The 19,707-nt window shown below is 50.7% G+C and overlaps 1 protein-coding gene across 1 annotated transcript in view; it reads right to left on the minus strand.

Moving 5' to 3' along the window:
* Positions 1-19,707, minus strand: part of LOC117055462 (SCO-spondin-like) — a 185,017-nt gene that overhangs the window by 133,965 nt on the left and 31,345 nt on the right. The window contains exons 15-25 of the mRNA XM_033164998.1: positions 17,882-18,054; positions 15,536-15,757; positions 14,211-14,376; positions 13,807-14,050; positions 11,705-11,885; positions 9,666-9,760; positions 7,598-7,854; positions 7,378-7,512; positions 6,170-6,372; positions 3,700-3,827; positions 2,645-2,754 (exon numbers count right to left, since the gene is read on the minus strand). Coding sequence (XP_033020889.1) covers positions 2,645-2,754; positions 3,700-3,827; positions 6,170-6,372; positions 7,378-7,512; positions 7,598-7,854; positions 9,666-9,760; positions 11,705-11,885; positions 13,807-14,050; positions 14,211-14,376; positions 15,536-15,757; positions 17,882-18,054 — 1,914 coding nt within the window. The remainder of the gene's footprint in view (positions 1-2,644; positions 2,755-3,699; positions 3,828-6,169; positions 6,373-7,377; positions 7,513-7,597; positions 7,855-9,665; positions 9,761-11,704; positions 11,886-13,806; positions 14,051-14,210; positions 14,377-15,535; positions 15,758-17,881; positions 18,055-19,707) is intronic.

Raw genomic sequence — 19,707 nt, forward strand, 5'->3', positions numbered from 1 at the left:
CTCTGGACACCTTCCAGCTTGTCAGTATCCTTCTTGAACTGTGGTGCCCAGAACTGGACACAGTATTCCAGGTGAGGTCTGACCAGAGCGGAATACAGTGGTACTATTACTTCCCTTGATCTAGACGCTATACTCCTATTGATGCAGCCCAGAATTGCATTGGCTTTTTTAGCTGCTGCATCACACTGTTGACTCATGTCAAGTTGATGGTCTACCAAGACTCCTAGATCCTTTTCCCATGTACTGCTCTCAAGCCAGGTGTCACCCATCCTGTATTTGTGCCTTTCATTTTTTTTGCCCAAGTGTAGTACTTTACATTTATCCCTGTTAAAATTCATCTTGTTTGCTTTGGCCCAGTTCTCTAATCTGTTAAGGTCATTTTGAAGTGTGATGGGAATTGTAGTACCCAAAACAGCTGGAGGGCCAAGGGAACCGTCTGGGGGATCCAGGATGCATTGGTCTCAAAGTTATTATTATTAATATGCATTAAATTAATATATTGCCCTTCATCCAAATATCACAGGGAGGGTTACAGTATAAAAACTTCACGTACATAATGTAACAACAGCAACCAAACAATAACACACAAACTCCCCGACACATTTAAAAGGCCAAAGATTGCTTAATCAGCCAAAGGCCTAGAGGTGAAGAGGAATGTAGTGAAGGCGCCAGGCAGGACCCCCTGGGGAGGGTCTGGTTTCGCGAGGTCCTCCAGGGAAAGGAGCAAACTGCAAGACAGGGCTAGCCCCGCTCTCCCCAGCAATTTGTGCGCCACTGTTAGGGGCAGGTTGGATGCAGAGGAATGGGGGGAGGAACCAGCTGGGGAACCCCCCAGGAGAAGAAGGAACAGAGCCCATGGAGGAGTGGTGGGACGACAATGAGAGGTCAGAGAGTGTAGACTGGGAGGAAGAGGTGTCGGAAGCTGGAGAGGCAACAGGGCTTAGTGAGCGGGGAGAGTCTGTGGCAGAAAGCAGTCCAGACTCAGAGGCAGAAGCTGAAGCAGTGTGAGAAGAAGAGTTTGGATTTGATATCCCGCTTTTCACTACCCGAAGGAGTCTCAAAGCGGCTAAAATTCTCCTTTCCCTTCCTCCCCCACAACAAACACTCTGTGAGGTGAGTGGGGCTGAGAGACTTCAAAGAAGTGTGACTAGCCCAAGGTCACCCAGCAGCTGCATGTGGAGGAGCGGGGACGCGAACCCGGTTCACCAGATTACAAGTCCACTGGTCTTAACCGCTACACCACACTGGAGCTTTCACAGTTAACAAGCTCAAGAGATTTGCTCTGCCCACAGGGAAGAAGTGTCATACTTCCGGGTATCTGCTGTATGGGAAACCTATGTGATTTGTGACACACTGTTTATTTTCTGTTCAGTTTCACTTTTGACCGGAGTGGAGACACGTCTTCCGTTAGCCTGGGAAAGAATGTCCGTGATTTATGCTTGTAAATAAAGCTTGCTTGCTTAAAACAAGCTGGACTCTGTGGAATTTATATGCTGGCAAGAAAGGCACACACACACTGTTGCGCAGAAGAAGTTTGAAAAACTCTGCAAACAGCACTGGAGAAGCAAAGGAGCGTAGCAGGAAGCGTTGCTGGATGCCATTGGTGTTTTCCAAGTTCTAAACTGTTTTGGGGGCTTTTCCAGTTAAAAACAAAAGCCCAACAAGCAGGAGAGGAGGGAGGCCAGGAGGCAGAGATGAGTCAGGCTGGGGAAGAAGCTCAGGGTGTCCCCTCCTCCTGCTGCTGCTGCGACAAGCTCCCCTCCCCACTTGTCTCCCAGAACAAGAAGAGGGCTGAAAGGGGCTGAAGGGGGCTGTAGGCTTCCTGCAGGCACAGTCTCCGATTGCTTGGGGAAAGCCCTGGAGAGGAGGGGACTTAGACAGTTGGGGGAGGTGGGGACCTTCAGTCTCTGCAGCTGCTTCATGACGGCAAGACCTGCCAGAACTAATGCCAGTGTACTAGAAGAAGCAAAGATCACCTGGGTTGAAGCAATGATTGTTCAACATCGACTTCATTGGACCGGTCATGTTGTGCAGATGCCTGATTATTGTCTTCCAAAGCAACTACTCTATTCTGAACTTTAAAAATGGAAAGCGTAATGCTGGCGGTCAACAAAAGAGGTTTAAAGATTCTCTCAATGCTAATCTTTAAAACTGGGAAACACCGTCCTGTAAGCGCTCCAATTGGAGAACAGCCTTTACCAGAGGTGTCATGGGCGTTGAAGACACTCGAAGAAGAAGAAGAAGAAGAAGAAGAAGAAGAAGAAGAAGAAGAAGAAGAAGAAGAAGAAGAAGAAGCAGCAGCAGCTGTGCTCATTAGGCCTGACACTCTTGTACAATACATGTTTTTGCTAATGAAGAGTTCACTCCAACTTGCAAGGTGTGATTGACGGCTAGGTGCATTGCCTCAGAATTTACCCGTATTTATTTTTTAACTGCCTTGGTGCATCCCAGGTCTCTTCCCTTCTGGGCTGCAAGGTAAATGGGAGGCTGGAGGCTGCAACATTCGGACAGTAAGGTCCACTGGCAACACTGCAGGGCTGTTGTGTCTCAGCTGGGCAGCAAAGTGGGTGTGCAAGGGGATTCCCCCCCCCCTTCCGCACAGAGGCCACTTCCAGGCCCCCCAAACAAAAGCAGCGTGACTTACGGCACAGATCCTGGCTTCTCCAGCGCACAGGCACTCCCCGCTGGCTGCATTCCTCTGCATAGGTGGCGATGGCGGTGCAGAGGCACTCACAGTCCCCTCCGGAGTCACATCTGGGGGGAGAAGAACGTCAGGGAAGGGCAGGTAGGCACACCATGGGGGGCAGTAGAGGGATACAATAAGGTCTCCTACTCAAGGGAAGCAGGTGGCGCTGTGGGTTAAACCACAGAGCCTAGGGCTTGCCGATCGGAAGGTCGGCGGTTCGAATCCCCGCAATGGGGTGAGCTCCTGTTGCTCGGTCGCAGCTCCTGCCAACCTAGCAGTTCAAAAGCACGTCAAAGTGCAAGTAGATCAATAGGTACCGCTCCGGCGGGAAGGTAAAGGACATTTCTGTGCGCTGCTCTGGTTCGCCAGAAGCGGCTCTGTCATGCTGGCCACATGACCTGGAAGCTGAATGCCGGCTCCCTCGGCCAGTAAAGTGAGATGAGCACCACAACCCCAGAGTCGGACACGACTGGACCTAATGGTCAGGGCTCCCTTTACCTTTACCTTACCACTTAATATGCAAAACCTCTAAGCGGTTTACATAAAACATAGCAAGAAAAATGAAAAGGGGGGGGGGAATGTACTATAAATTAGGCTTGCCATGTGTTAGGAAAATTCCAGACATGTCCTGGCTTTCGGGTGTAAAAACGGCATCGGGGGGGGGATTTTTCCAAACCGGCAAAATGTCAGGGAAAACCTGGATGTATGGGGAAATGCAGCCGGAAAAAAAGCTTAAAATCACTATTTTTGAGGTGGGTTTATAAAAAAAAAAAAGAGGTCAACAATTTTGGGGTGTTCCTAATAGCAGCTCAACAACTGTGGGTTTCAGGGATTTTACTTGTAGAAACATGGCAACCTTATAGAAATACAACATTTAAAACCAAAGAGAGAAAGAGGGACATCAGTAAAAAAACAACAACAAGAGAGAAGCCCTCAATTAAACATTTTAATGTTTAGTATATCAATAGATTAATATCAAGGTGTAATCAATATATCCCTCGCCAGCCCCCTACCCGCAGGCGTCGAAGATGCACCACTCGTAGAACTGCTGGCACGGGAGTTCCTCGTGGCAGGGGGCAAACAGGTCCTGCATGAGGACCCCGCAGCGCTTCCGGGCCCACGTCACGCGGTGAGAGTTCACCTTGGTGGTGGGAGGGAGAGAAGCAGCAGTGAGAGGGGCTGCCATCTTCACCAGTCCTCATAAGAAGCACCTGCTGGATTAGGCCAAAGGCCCACCTAGTCCCAGAGGCATGGGAAGCCTCTCCAGCCCCCGGAGCGGCAAACACATCGTGCACCCGGGGGCGGGGCATCGCTACGTAGCGCGCATGCGCAGTGTCGTAGCAGCGCCGCGCATGCGCACTACGTAGCAGGTTGCCGACAAACTGCGAGCAAGCCAAGGAGCGAGGCTTTTTACTGGGCGGCTTGGGAGGCGCCGTTGCCCTGCCACCCAGTAAAAAGCCTCGCTCTGTGGCTTGCTTGCTCACCCGCTCGGCACGGGAGGGGGCGCTTCTCTTGGGCCGCTGACGCCCCTCCCTGGCCCACCCCTCGTCTCCGCCCACAGCCCGAGCTGGAAGGAAGCAAAGCGCCGAGCGGGTGAACGAGCAAGCCGCGGAGCGAGGCTTCTTACTGGGCGGCGGGGCAAAGGCGCCCCCCCCACCTCCCAAGCCTACAGCGAGCCTGGGGAAAGGGGGAGAGCTTTGCCGCTTTGCCGGCGGCCCGGATGGGCCGTCATAGCTGTCTCTCGCTGTAGGCTTGGGAGTCGCAGGGGTTGCGCCGAGTGTCACCCTCCCTCAGGGTGGAACACGGGGCGGCCCGTCCCCATCGCACCCCCTTTGCTCTGCCCCTGCCTGGTCCAGCACCCTGTTCTCACAGGGGCCAGCCAGATGCCTCTTTTGGGAAGCCCGCAAGAAGGATCCGAGCGCAAGTTGCTACTCTCTCCTCCTGCAGTTTCTAACAACTGGTATTGGATTGCTGCCTCCGACTGGGGAGGCAGAGCTGAGCCATCCTGGCCAATGCCCATCTCCTACAGGTTAGTGGCCATCACTGCCTCCTGCAGCAGGGAGTTCCATAGTTTAACTAAGAATTTTCTTTTATCCGTCTTGAATCATCCAACATTTCAGCTTTGTTGTATGTCCACAAGTTCTGGTGTTATGAGGGGGAGGGACACTTTTGCCTACCCTCTTTCTCCATGCCAGGAGTCATTTTGTAAATTTCTATCATGTTGCTTCTTGCTCCTCTTTCCTCTAAACTTGCAGGGCCTGCAAGACGGAGCTGTTCCACCTGGCCTTTGGGTTGGTTTCTGTTTAATATTTACGCTTCATCTTTTATTGGTGGGATATTTTGAGATTGAGACCTGCAGTTTTAATTGAATTTTTAAATTTGTATTTTAATCTGTTATTTTAAATTGATCGTTTTTATGTTTTCTTGCTGTGATTTTAATTGATGTTAGCCGTCCTGAGCCCGGTTTTCTGGCTGGGAAGGGCGGGGTATAAATAAAATTATTAATATTATTAATATTATTAATATTATTATTATTATTATTATTATTATTATTATTATTATTATTATTATTAAAAAGTCCCAAAGGCTGCAACCATTCTTCATAAGGGATTCGCTGCATCCCCTTGATCATTTTGGCTGTGCTTCTCTGGTCTTTCCCCCACTCTAGAATATCCTTTTTTGAGTGAGGCGGCCAGGACTGTACGCAGAATTCCAAATGCAGCCGCACCAAAGATCCATACCTTCAGGGCTGCAACTGCAAGCAGCAGCCGCAGGTTAAACCTTGCTAGCCTCCCCCAGCTTGTCCTCGTAGGGTGACATTTCTCTTTATTGTACAGGGACGCAGTTGCGTGCATTTACCTTTCAAGCTCCGCGAAAAGCTACTCTTTAGCACCCCACCAGAGCAAACTTCCATACAGGTTTTCTGCAGATTGACATTTGCTCTGATGGGAGACTTCCGGTTGGACGCCATTCTGCTCAGTCGGGAGAAACCTCGGCTCCGAGGTTTCTCCGTCGCTGCGGGGGAGGGGGGAGTCGAAACTACGCTTCGACCCCCCCAAGAAACTCCAGGTAGAGCGTCCTGGAGCCATGGGATCCGGCTGGTCCCCCGGGGCGCCTCCCTTGCTCTCCAGTAAGCCCTAGTAAGGGCTGACGTGACGGGCGAGGTTGAGGCACGGGGGCTATGGATTGGCCACTATCCTCGCAGCGAGAAGTGGCAGCTGCTGACAGAGAGAGCGTCCAATTCTTCCAAGATTCGGCTAATTTGGATTTGTAAGTATTGATATTTTTTTAATATTATTTTTTTTAAAAAAGACATTTGCTCTGATGGAGTGCTAGAGAGCGGGTTTTCGTGGGGGAAAGCTCTGGAGTTTAAAAGGGTGCAGGGACACAGAACCTTAATGCGTGGACTAGGCCCGTAAAGAGGTAAATGTGGATCAGCCCAAACGGAGGTGGACTTTAACTGGGCAGCCGATCTGAGCGTACCGTGCAAGGGTGCTCAAAGTCCTCGCTGTTGACCTCAGGGCAGAGCAGGCTGACGCGCCAGGAGTTGCCAAAGAGATCTGCCGTGGGCTCCACAATGCCTTGCCGGCTGGTGAAGTCATTCTCAGTGTCCCCATCAAAGTTCCCACACAGGCCTGACATGCGGCCTTGGTACATGGGGTCCAGTTTGATGTAGATGCGGGTGCCTGCACAGAGAGGGGGAACAGCTCACTCACAGCCTCTTGGAGTCAAAATAAAAGGAGTCCATGCGGATTTATTTTTAAACTTCATTCCCCCTTTCAGTTCCTAAGTTCTCTCCACCACCACCTCACGATTTTTTTTCGTTTTAAAAACGGTGAAGAAACAGGACTTTCAGCCATCCTGTGTTTGGGTTTTTTTTTAGGGTTGTAAGACTAGGGTTGTAAAATAGTTGCTCTGTGCTTTAGAGCTTCTGCACAGGAAGATCAAAAATTCGCAGAGAAAGTCAAAGCTCATAGGAGGTTTTGCATAGGGAGGGTAAAAGCATTTAATAGGAAATTTTGCACAGGTGAGTCAAAAGCTCAGGCTCAGAATGTGCCAAGTAAGGAAAAAGAGAAATTTTACTCCTTATTGGCCCAAAGGTTGGCAGGGGAATGAAAAAAATGGCATGTAAGGAAAACTGGAAGATGGGGAGGGAGAGGAGAGGGCTAAGGAAGAACTGAAATTAGAGCCCTCTTGCAAGTAGAGCATAAACCTGAAACAAGGACCCAGGATACAAACCTGAAATAGTTGGAAAAGCTTAACATAGAAGGCTGGAAGCCTCTGTTTTGATCAATATTCACCAGGTTAGGAAAACAGTCCAGAACAAGACCAATGAGATACATTTATTTCTGTTTATTTTGCAATTATATGTCATTTATTTTGCTCTTATATTCCGACTATAAACCATGTTTCTTTCCTCCAACTTTCTCAAGAACTGTTTAAGTCTCTACTTTATTAAAGGTCAAGAGAGAAGGAGAATGGCCCACAATGCATAGGAGCCAACTCCTAGGGGCCGATGGGTCTTCACACTCCCAATAAATTATTTGAGGGGTCTACAGTCCAAAGTTGATGAACATTACCATTCAAATGATGTGCATGCGCCACATCATGTGATCAAGCAGGCGGGGTGGGGCTTACCTGCCCCCCCCCAATATTTTATTAAAGTTGGCACCCCTCTCGCTCGGTCTCACCTCCATCCCAGAGCACCGTCAGCCCCAGCTGGGAGATGAGCGAAAGGAAGAGCCCTGCTCTCTCGAGGGTCAGGCCGTTCCCACTATACGTTTTCGGGGGGCGCACCGAAACCCCGTTCACGGTCACGTCTTTTCCTGGTGTGGACAGAGAAAGCCAATATCAGGAGGGCACGAGATGGGCAGAGTGGGCACGATACTCGTCTCTTTCCCCTTTAATTACCTCGGAGCAGGTGGACCACGGTGTTGCCAATGAGCACCACGACGGATTTGGTGCAGGTGGTGCCGCTGGTGCCGCAGGGCACGTTCTCGGCGGTGACGGTGAAGGCCCCGCTGCTCTCCTGGGCCAGGATGTACTCGCAGTCACCCAGGAAGGTGTAGGTCCGCCCGTCAAAAGTGATGTAGTGGGGGTCCCCGGTGGCTACGCAGGTCCCGGCACAGTGGTGGCGGCTGCAGTCCCAGCGCCGGTTTCGGCAAATGCTGTAAGGAAAGAGACGGAGGGACCACAAGGTGGTGAGCACTGAGCCTAGCACCTCTCATGCCACGGGTCTTCAGCCAATGCAGTGCTGTCAAGTATCCCGTTTTCCCCGGGATTCTCCCTTATTTCAAGCAGTTTCCCGCTGCTCTCCCTTATTTTTTATTTCCCTTAATTTTCCCATTTTTAATGGAAGCAGCTCCTCCCCTGCTGGCCAGGGACTGGGTGGGAAGACCTCGCCTACTTGGAGAGAAAAGCCTCAGCCCTCAAAGCAAGTGGGAGTCATTTCCCGTGCTTACAGGGGGGTGTACTCCTCCCCCTGCATCAGCCCCTATCCGTTGCCGCCGAGCCCCTCAGCCGGCCAATAGGGTTAGCTGGCGGGCGGAGCCTGGCTGCCTTTGAGCAGCTGCTGCTTCCTGTCCTGTTTTGATGGGATCAGACAAGACGATGGGGCTCCATTGCGCGGAGCACATGGCTGCCCTCCTCTTTGCTAGCTGCCCTCCTCTTTGCTCCTGCCCGCTTGGAGTTTACATTGCTGCTCCGCCCACTTTTGCTTCTGGCTCCGCCCACCACTGACATGTGACTGTCCCCGGGAGAGGTGAGACTGCTGATCCCTTATTTTCAAATCCGAAACTTGACAGCTATGCCAATGTCAGGAGCAAGCCAGCAGTATATCACACGGAGAAGGCGAAGTTAACGCTTTATTAGAAAAAAACAGGATCTGGACAGGAGTGCCAGGTCAAATGAGCACAGCAAGTCTCCTAGGTAGGTCATGCCGCCAAGAGGCAGCTGTGGAGACTGAAGGCCCCTGCCTTCCCACAGCTGCCTAAGTGTCAGGGACCGTGCTACACTGAGGAGGAATGGTGGGAGCCACCCCCTCCCCCTGATCCTGAATCTTCCCAGGAACAGGAGCACTGCGTAGATTTGGAACAGTGGTTTGCAGAGGGGCATAGTTTAGAAGGCAGAAGCTGGGAAATACTGGATGTGGAACAGCTAGGAGAAGAAGAAACACTGGGAGAGACAGGGTTAACAGATTCACAGTCGGTGGACAGCATTTCTCCACCGCCCTCCCCAAGGTTGAGAAGAGTTCATAAAGTCTCAGAACAGAAAGTGCAGAGGGTACAAACTCAGATTACAAGACGTAGGAGTGACGTAGAATAATAGGGACGGAGGGGGGAGTGCGCCTTAATTAGGAGCACTGCCATTTCTAGGGAGACGTGTTCTTTTGTCTGTCACTGTGATTACTATAGAATCTAACTGGTAATATGTTCCTTTCGTTTGATCTTCTTATTTACTGCCACGGGGGAGGAAGCCAATACCCCGAAGCCTGACACTAAGGCTCCTCCTCTGCCAGATCCTTCTCCAGCAATCTGAGACTATGCCAGTGTTATCTGCCTTTACTCCTTCCACTTCATGCCTTTTTTGGTTCTGGGAGACCAGAGGTGGGGAGCTTGTCGCAAGAGGAGGAGGAGACACCCTGACTTCTTCACTAGCCTGACTCATCTCTGCCTCTTGGTCTCCCTCCTTCCATTGACCAGCTTCAGCTTCTGCCTCCAATTCTGGACTTCTCTCTGCCACAGACTCTCCCAACTCACTAAGCCCCGTTGCCTCCTCAGCTTCCAACACCTCCTCTTCTCAGTCTGCTCCGTCTTCTCCCTCTGACCACTCAGCATTGCCCCACCACCCTTCCATGGGCTCTGAGCCTTTTTCTTTCCTTGAGGGTTCCCCAGCTGCTGCCTCCCCCCCCCCCAATTCCTCTGCGTCCAACCAGTCTGTGGCAGCCAGCATAGCACAACAGGCTTGGCTGACTCCTTACCAAGTGTTGCAGTCCCTGGTGATGGTGTCATTGGGCTGGTACAGTCGGCCGTTGTGGTGGCAAGGGCACTCCTCTGGGGAGACACAGTGCTCGTTCTGAAAGGAGGAACCAGCAGGGAAACGTGAGAAGGTCCTGCTCGTCCACGTGTGGTCATGGAACCGTAGGGGTCAGGTGGCTGCAAGCAACTCCCTCGGCCGGTTGCCGAGTGTCAGATCTGCGTTAGGGTTGCTCACGAGTAATCAGGCATGAGTCTCAACTGTCTTTTAACAGTTTAATGGTGCAGACTATTTACAGTGCAGAGAACGTGAAAACATGACCGTCCTAGTTACTTGCAGAATCCGGGAGTGCCGGTTTCTGGCTGCGACCCCAACATAAGAATTTCAGCACCCCCCAAGCACCGCTTCCCCGGTCTCCTTTTGACCCCTCTGCGCAACTGGGGCGACAGAAGTGGCGTGCTCCCCTCAGAGTGAAACTCATGAGGTGTGCTGGGGCTCTCAGCAGCATCTCCAAGCCCTTGTCTCGCCTGGCTGCTTCCAGCCTGCCCCTCCCCGCCGGAGGAGGTGCCGCTTTTCCTGCTTGAAGATGTTTCACTACTGAGGAGGTGTCGGGGCTCTTGGTACATCGACAAGACCTCCCGCCCTGCCGAGGGCAGTTCCCTGACACAGAGGAACGTACAAAGACCAGGTAAAGTTTCTTACCACCCACTTTTTATTCAATATTCACAGAGAGAGGCTTTGGAACCCAGCCTCTTGGATAATGGCATTGTCCCGAGTGAATCTCCACCCTCTTCTCTCCCACTTCTTCATTCATCATCATCATCACCTCCTCCACAGGTGCCGCTAAGTGCCCTCTGCCTTTGAGCTCTTTGCTCTCCTACTTCTAAGGCTCGCCGGGTTCTGGGAGATGGAGGTTCTGGAATGCTTTCAAGTGACGATGTGTCAGCCAGCTGCTGCTCCAACTCTGATTTCCCAACTTTTCCCTTCACCTGCCTCTGAGCTGTGACCTCCCTCAAACCCCTGTTGGAATTCTGAACCGTCTTCCTCTTCTCTGGAAGGATCAGGCTGGGGAGGCAGCCTCCACCACTCCTCTACTGCCCAGTCCCTGACAATAGGATTGTGATGTTGGAAAGGACCCCCTAGGTCAGGGGCCAGCAAACTTCTTCAGCAGAGGGCCGGTCTACTGTCCCTCAGACCTTGTGGGGGGCCGGACTATACAGGTGAAACTCAAAAAATTAGAATATCGTGGAAAGGTTCATTTCTTTCAGTAATTCAACTTAAAAGGTGAAACTAATATATGAGATAGACTCGTGACATGCAAAGCGAGATATGTCAAGCCTTTGCTTGTTATAATTGTGATGATTATGGCGTACAGCTGGTGAGAGCCCCAAATTAACTTTGGGGTTTTCATCAGCTGTGCGCCATAATCATCACAATTATAACAAGCAAAGGCTTGGCATATCTCGCTTTGCATGTCATGAGTCTATCTCATATATTAAACTCCGGTAGCTAATGAAAACAATTGCTTACATAAATGGATTTTTCCACTATATTCTAATTTTTCGAGTTTCACCTGTATTTTGAAAAAATAATAATGGCTGTATTCCTATGCCCCACAAATAACCCAGAGATGCATTTTAAATAAAAGCACACATTCTACTCATGTAAAAACACACTGATTCCCGGACCGTCCGTGAGCCGCATTGAGAAGGCGATTGGGCCGGATCTGGCCCCTGGGCCTCAGTTTGCCTACCCCTGCCCTAGGTCAACCCCCTGCAATGGAGGAATCTCAGCTGAGGAATCCCTGGCAGGTGGATACCCAACTTTAAGCACCTCAAATGAATAATATAATTGTAGAACTGGGAGGGACCCTGGGGGTGTTCCAGTGACCCCGGCAATGCAGGAATGACAGCTACCAGAGGGTCACCCAACCTCTCCTTAGAAGCCCCCAGTGAAGGAGAGTCCAGCTCCTTCTGCCCGGGGCAGGGAAGCGAAGAGAGGCAACGGGGATTTTGAGCTGGTCAGTGCCAGGGAAGGACTCACCAAGTAGACGGTGCCAGGGGGGCAAACGCAGCCGTCCGAGAAGCCGGCGCAGCTGAGGTTCCCCTCGGGACTGTCGCAGCTCCGCAGGCAGGAGCCAAACGCATAGACCAGCTCCCCTGGGCAGAGGACAGCTCTGGGGCAGCTCTGCTCCGTGCAGTTCCACGCCCCGTTCACACAGACGCTGAAACACAGGTCAGGAGCAAGGATACGTGAGCGAAGGGGTGCAGAGAGAGGTGGGAAGTCCGTTGTGCAAACAATGCCAGCTTCTGAGTGTCCTTTTGGGAAAGGGGGGGGGGGGTGCGTCCCTCTGCCGCCCCACTGAGCAGCCCCTCTCTTACCAGAGCAGAGCCAGCTTCCTCGAATTAGGGGGGGAGTTAAAAATCAAGGTTTGGGACTTTCTGGGGGCCGAAAATATTGTTGCAGGTTTGGAAGGGTCAGTCTGGACGATGCCCTGAGTCCCTTCCAATTATTGGGTGTCCTGAATCTGGTTAGAATCTGAAAGAGGATCTTGCAGAAGTTGTCGGCCATGTTTCTTTGTCAGGGGGTGGCCATAGCTGGCTGCTTGTGTCCTCCTCAGCATCCCAAAAGGAGTGGTGAGATTGCAAGATGGGTCCCTCCAGGCTCATGGCAGGGCCCTTCTTCCACCCCCTCACCTAGCTGCTAGGTAGGAGAACGGGAGCCAGAGAGCTGAGAAAGAGCTGAGCTGGAGACACAGAATAGCAGATCAAGAATTGACGGATTATGCCGAAATGGCTAAAAGATCCGGAAGAATCAGAAATCAGGAAGACCCAAATTTTAATAAGGAACGGGGGGAATTTGTAACTTATCTTAAAGACCATTGTAAACAGTAAAAAAAAAAATCGTTAGTAGGATTGGAATATCACTTGTAGCTGAATGGTGAATTTAGGACACGGTGGAGAGGTAAAAGATTTGGATTCTCATAAAAGATGCAGGAGGAAACCCAGCCAGATGGGTGGGGTATAAATAAATAGATATATTATTAATAACAACAACAACAACAACAAACAACAACAACAACAACAACAACAACAACAACAACAATAGACCCACAAAGGGGAGGAGGGAAGTGCAAGAGATTCCTTGGAATCTTGTTTTTATGTTGTATGTTGGGTATGTGACTGTAAATTTTTAATTTGAAAAACGATATATATATATATATATATATATATATATATATATATATATATATATGTCATACCTCTGGTTATGACAGCTATGGGTTGTGTTTGGCATGGGTTACGAACTTCTGGGTTCTGCATGTCATGCATGCGCAGATTCGGCGCTTCATGTTGTGAACGGGGCTCCAGAACGGATCCTGTTCACACCCAGAGGTACCACTGTAAATATAAATATATATATCTATCCTTCGTGTTATATATATATACATACACACACACACACCCCACACACAGTGGTACCTCTGGTTGCGAACGGGATCCATTCCGGAGCCCCGTTCGCAACCTGAGCAGCGCGCAATCTGAAGCGCCGCTTCTGCGCATGTGCGCGACACGATCCGGCACTTCTGTGCATGCGCAAAGCGTGATCTGGCGCTTCTGCACATGCATGAACCGCCGAACCCGGAGGTAACCTGTTCCGGTACTTCCAGGTTCGGCGCGTTCGTATCCTGTGACGAACGCAACCCGCAGCAATCGTATCTAGACTGAATATTTAAAGGAAGCTGGAGACAGAGACCTGCTTGCTCTGTACTGAATCCAAAGCCATGACTAATGGAGAAGCGAGATTTTTTTGGGGGGTGCTAATACTGTGAGCCCCACGACCACCTTCTTAATGCTCAGGTTGTACGTACGTGTCAATCAAACCCCATATCCTAAAAACACCACGCCTCTCCCGCGGGTTATCGCGCGTCATCCGAGATCACATGGCCGAGACATTCAATGAAACCAACCTATCCCGCAGGGCAGCCAGAGACGGGTCACAGGGTGATTTCATCAAACATCTCCTTCCACTCCACGAGAGGCCAGGAGAGCCAGAGGTCGGCGCCACTGTCGGTGCCCCTGCTGAGATCACAAATACGCCCCCCTCCGAACACCTCACCTCCCAGGTGCCACTGCAACACGTACCAGGTGTTGCAACCCTTCTGGATCCTGCTGCCAGGGGGGTGCGCCTCTTCCCCATGCGCACAGGCGCACATGGCAGGCTGGATGCACTGCCCGCCGTCGTCCAGCACCGTCCCCTCTGGGCAGTTGCAGCCGGCCACGCAGACGCGGTCCAGATCCCGGCAGGGGCCCAAGCGCAGGTCGGCGCAGGTCGTTCTGCAGGGGGGCGCACATTCCCGATAGACTTGCCCTCCAGAACATGGCGCCGCTGTGGGGAAAGGGGAACAGTCAGGAGGGTCCTGCAAGCGAGGGCCCCTCGGGGTGACACTGGGTCTTCAGGGCCGCCGAGACCACGTAACACCTTGGCCCTTGCCCCCAACAGCACAACAAACACACCCGCACCCTGCCACCCCCCACAGGAAACTCACGGCAGAAGCTGTGATTCCTCCAGGCGACAGGGACTCCCTCCTGGGCGCACTGCCTGGCATAGGAGGCCACAGCGCCGCACAGGCAGTCTTTGCCGGCGGAACAGCCGCACACGTCGTAGAGGCAGAGCTGGTAGAATGGGTCCCGCTCCACCACGTCGTGACAGGCCTGCGAGGGGAGAGACAGGGGGCAGGTCTGGCATGAGCAAGCGGACTGGTTTTTTCCAGGACGCAGAGATGGCTTGAGGCAGGCCCAGCCGGTCACTACGACTTGCTCAGGTGCCAAAGATATTAACGTGAAAATGCAACAAAAAGCAATAGATAGTGCCAGGGACGGGTGCCAGGAGCTGGTCAGTCATAACTTATACGGTGTCGGTGAAGTTAACTCTTTATTCAAGGAAACAAGGTCTACTTAGGAGGTCAGACCTAGTGAGGCCAGCAACTGTTGCCCCAATTAGGCAATTGCAAGGATTGAATTAATAATAATAATAATAATAATAATAATAATAATAATAATAATAATAATAATAATAGTTATTAATTATACCTGAAGGAGTGTCTCCGCCCCCATCATTCTGCCCTGACCCTGAGGTCCAGCTCCAAGGGCCTTCTGGCGGTTCCCTCCCTGCAAGAAGTGAGGTTACAGGGAACCAGGCAGAGGGCCTTCATGGTGGTGGCTCCCTCCCATCAGATGTCAAGGAAACAAACAACTATATGACTTTTAGAAGACATCTGAAGGCAGCCCTCTTTAGGGAAGTTTTCAATGTTTGATGTTTTGTTGTGTTTTTTATATTCTGTTGGGAGCCTCCCAGAGTGGCTCGGGAAATACAGCCAGATGGGTGGGGTATAAATAATACATTTATTATTATTATTATTATTATTATTATTATTATTATTATTATTATCATCATTAGCAGGTGCCAGGAGCAGGTCACTAATAACTTACACAGTGTAAGTGAAGTTAACTCTTTACTCAAGGAAACAAGGTCTACTTAGGAGGCCAGACCTAGTAATAAATTATTATTATTATTATTATTATTATTATTATTATTATTATTATTTGTACCCTACCCATCTGACTAGGTTGCCAACCCCTTGCCTCTTAGGGCCTCCCTAGGTAATCTCACCACCCCACAGAGGGCAGCACCAACCAGTTTGAGAACCACAAAGTAAGAGGATGAAGATGGGGGGCAGATTTTTGAGATCGGGATGAGATCTCCATCAAGGACGTGAGGCCTGAGTCTTGCCCAGATAAATCTCCTGCTTTTGCCGCGGTTTCAGGGCTACATCTCCTCCCCGCTAGCGGTCTGCATGCCCTCCTCTCTTACCTGGAAGGCTGGGCTGTGGAGGACCTCGCAAGCCGCCTCTGCAAACTGCCTCCGCTGGGCGTACATGCTGCAGGGGTCGAAAGGGAACGTGCCGAAGGAGGGGCAGTCGTGCGAGATGCGGAACCTGTTGGCGAAAGCGGCGGCGCTGGACTCCATGTCTCCCTCCGGCGTGGTGAACTCATCCTGCTGGTTCCAGTTGTAGGTGCCGCAAAGGCCTCGGACCTGGAAGGCGTGGGGAAGAAGACGAGGCATGGCCGCGGGACGTACTACTAAGCCGGTGCCTTTTCCCATCTCCGTCTCTGTCTCTTTTGGACAGAGATGACTGGGCCACAGCCCTCCACGCTCTGGGTAACTTGCAGACTGGACTGCTGCAATGCGCCCTGTATGGGGCTGTCCTTGAAGACGACTCGGAAACTCCACTTGGACCCAAAGGCAGCAGCCAAATTAGTGACTGGGGGGTTCCATTTAGATCTCATAAACCATCTGAATGTGGGGCCTTCCATAGTTCCAGTTACAGGTAGGTAGCTGTGTTGGTCGGCCATAGTCAAAACAAAATAAAAAATAAAAAATTCCTTCCAGTAGCACCTTAGAGACCAACTAAGTTTGTTCTTGGTATGAGCTTTCGTGTGCATGCACACTTCTTCAGATATGAAAGCTCATACCAAGAACAAACTTAGTTGGTCTCTAAGGTGCTACTGGAAGGAATTTTTTTATTTTTTATTTTGTTTCATCTTAATGAGGGTGAAAGAGGAGAGCGCAAAATATGGTCTGAAGCTCAACATCAAAAAAACTAAGATCATGGCCACTGGTCCCATCACCTCCTGGCAAATAGAAGGGGAAGAAATGGAGGCAGTGAGAGATTTCACTTTCTTGGGCTCCATGGTCACTGCAGATGGTGACAGCAGTCACGAAATTAGAAGACGCCTGCTTCTTGGGAGGAAAGCAATGACAAACCTAGACAGCATCTTAAAAAGCAAAGACATCACCTTGCCGACAAAGGTCCGTATAGTTAAAGCTATGGTTTTCCCAGTAGTGATGTATGGAAGTGAGAGCTGGACCATAAAGAAGGCTGATCGCCGAAGAATTGATGCTTTTGGATGTGAGGGCGATCTGGCTGCGACATCTGTCACCCCATTGATCGCCAGGGTTGATTCGGCTGATCTGGCTGGCTAGGCGGGTGTCCCTTTCCTCCCTCACCGCTCCATGTGCGTCCCTCCCGAAGCTGCGCGCTCAGTGGAAGAGGACGACCATCCCAGATAGAAGGAGTGTACCGTTCTTCGGTCAAGGGTATACGATAGCTGCGCTCCCCTGCTAGAACCTCCAAACAAGCTCAAGAATTGATGCTTTTGGATTATGGTGCTGGAGGAGACTCTTGAGAGTCCCATGAACTGCAAGAAGATCAAACCTATCCATTCTTAAGGAAATCAGCCCTGGGTGCTCACTGGAAGGACAGATCCTGAAGCTGAGGCTCCAGTACTTTGGCCACCTCATGAGAAGAGAAGACTCCCTGGAAAAGACCCTGATGTTGGGAAAGATGGAGGGCACAAGGAGAAGGGGACGACAGAGGATGAGATGGTTGGACAGTGTTCTCGAAGCTACTAACATGAGTGTGACCAAACTGTGGGAGGCAGTGGAAGACAGGTGTGCCTGGCGTGCTCTGGTCCATGGGGTCACCAAGAGTCGGACACGACTAAACGACTAAACAACAACAAACCGTTTCAAAACTGCTTGCACTGCTTACCAGCTTGTTTCTGGCCCCTATTCAAAGTGCACATGCTGGCTGTAAAGCCCCATATGACTCAGTCCCAAAATACCTGAAAGACCGTCTCCTGCCCTACAGACCCCGTTGGGTGCCGAGATTGGAGGAAGCGCCCCTTTTGCTAGTTCCGCTGCCCTCAGAAGCTCAGCGGTGGGGGTGGCCCAAGGGGACAGGGCCTTCTCCATGTTGGCTCCTAAGTTGTGGAATTCCGGCCCCTGGCAACTTCATTGTACAGCTTCTGGATGATGCTGAAGAAGCACCTCTTGTTCCCGGCTTCTGACACTTGAGGAGACTGTTTTTTTAAGAGCCACCTTATTTTTATGATTGCTTTAAATCGCTTTTTAATAATACCTTTAACCTTCTAAGCCACTTAGGGTGAAAGAGAGGAAATTGATTGATTGATTGATTGATTGATTGATTGATTGATTGATTGATGTCCCTGAGGATCTGGAAACTCAAGGGCACATCAGTTGCTTCACACACCCTATGGGTCTGGTTCTAAATCTAAACGGTGGCCCACTGCACATCTCAGAGCCACAGGCGAGATGTTCCTGCGAATAAAATCATGATTATCACCCCAGGCTCACCTTGTTGGCAAAGCTGGGCTGGAGGGTGATGTAGACTGCCGGAAACTCCAGGCCCCACAGCAAGTGAGCCCCAAAGGTCTGGAGAAGCAGGAAGGAGGAGGAGGCGAGGCGCACCGTCAGGTCGGCGCTGACAAAAGGGAGGGAGACGTCTTGGCCGTTCACGGACAGCTCCCCTGGGAAGCAAAGGAGAAAGGTGAGAGGGAGGGATGAAAGGTGGGTTGGACTAGGTGGACAGCGGCTTGGGAGGACCAGAGCCCCTGCAACCTTGCAAAGTCAGCTCATGGTGAGAAAGAAGATGCTTTGCACAGAGAAGGGCCCTGGTTCAATCCCTGGCATCATCTCCAGTCTGAAGTCCCGGTTGGGATTCCCAGGCCTCTCCCTGCCCAGGATTCCTGGAGAGCTGCTGCCAGCCTGAGCTGGATTGATGACCAATGATCTGTCTCAGGAGGAGGCAGCCTTGCAGGTTCTTGCGATGATTTATCACACCACAGGCGACGATGATGCGTCTTCCGAACCACCTTCAGTTTGCCGAAGGAAGCCATCGCCACTCTCGGACTTGTTTCCCAAAGCTCTGAACTCTTGCACCCTGGGAATGTGGTAGCATGATTGTGCCAGGATGGTGGGCTGCAAGGAACATGTCTGTCTTCACATGAGCAACACCTGTGCTATTCCGTGCTGTCGTGCCTCACATGTGCACAAAACCCCCAGTCTGAGTCAGGGGAATGCATTTGACCGGATAGAGTGGGAAGTCATTTTGCATTGCTTAGTGCAGAAAATATTGATCTGATGCGTAGAGATCTTTCCTATTCTACTTAATTCAAGAGGGTTCAGGAAGCTTCTCTGAGTGAAAGAAACAAGCAGAAGGTTCATGATGTTTGGGTTATTCCTTCAGAGAAGCTGAGTACAGCTGGCTTAAACTGGTTCTCTTATCTCTTCTGTCATGGTCATACTGACTATAATAATAAGGCCAGAAGGAGCCTGGGTTTCACTTTCTCTTTCTATCTCATAGAATCATAGAATCCTAGAGTTGGAAGAGACCCCAAGGGCCATCCAGCCCAACCCCCTGCCAAGCAGGAAACACCATCAAAGCATTCCTGACAGATGGCTGTCAAGCCTCCGCTTAAAGACCTCCAAAGAAGGAGACTCCACCACACTCCTTGGCAGCAAATTCCACTGTCCAACAGCTCTCACTGTCAGGAAGTTCTTTCTAATGTTTAGGTGGAATCTTCTTTCTTGTAGTTTGAATCCATTGCCCCATGTCCGCTTCTCTGGAGCAGCAGAAAACAACCTTTCTCCCTCCTCTATATGACATCCTTTGATATATTTGAACATGGCTATCATATCACCCCTTAACCTTCTCTTCTCCAGGCTAAACATACCCAGCTCCCTAAGCCGTTTCTCCTAAGGCATCGTTTCCAGGCCTTGGACCATTTTGGTTGCCCTCCTCTGGACACGTTCCAGCTTGTCAGTATCCTTCTTGAACTGTGGTGCCCAGAACTGGACACAGTATTCCAGGTGAGGTCTGACCAGAGCAGAATACAGTGGTACTATTACTTCCCTTGATCTAGACGCTATACTCCTATTGATGCAGCCCAGAATTGCACTGGCTTTTTTAGCTGCTGCATCTCTTTTCCTTCTGGTGTGGTGTTCTGTACATAGTATGCTTAATGTTAAGGTTTAGATTTATTGTAAGTTAAGTCTGCTGCAACTGGATTTCTTATGGACAGGGCCAATCCTGAATGTATTGGATTTGTGACCATTTTGTTCATTTGCCTTCAGGAGCAGTAAAGCTCTGCTGGATGAAATATTCATTGCCTCTGGTTTAT

The sequence above is a fragment of the Lacerta agilis genome, chromosome 12 (genome assembly GCF_009819535.1).
Source record: "Lacerta agilis isolate rLacAgi1 chromosome 12, rLacAgi1.pri, whole genome shotgun sequence".
Lineage (NCBI taxonomy): Eukaryota > Metazoa > Chordata > Lepidosauria > Squamata > Lacertidae > Lacerta > Lacerta agilis.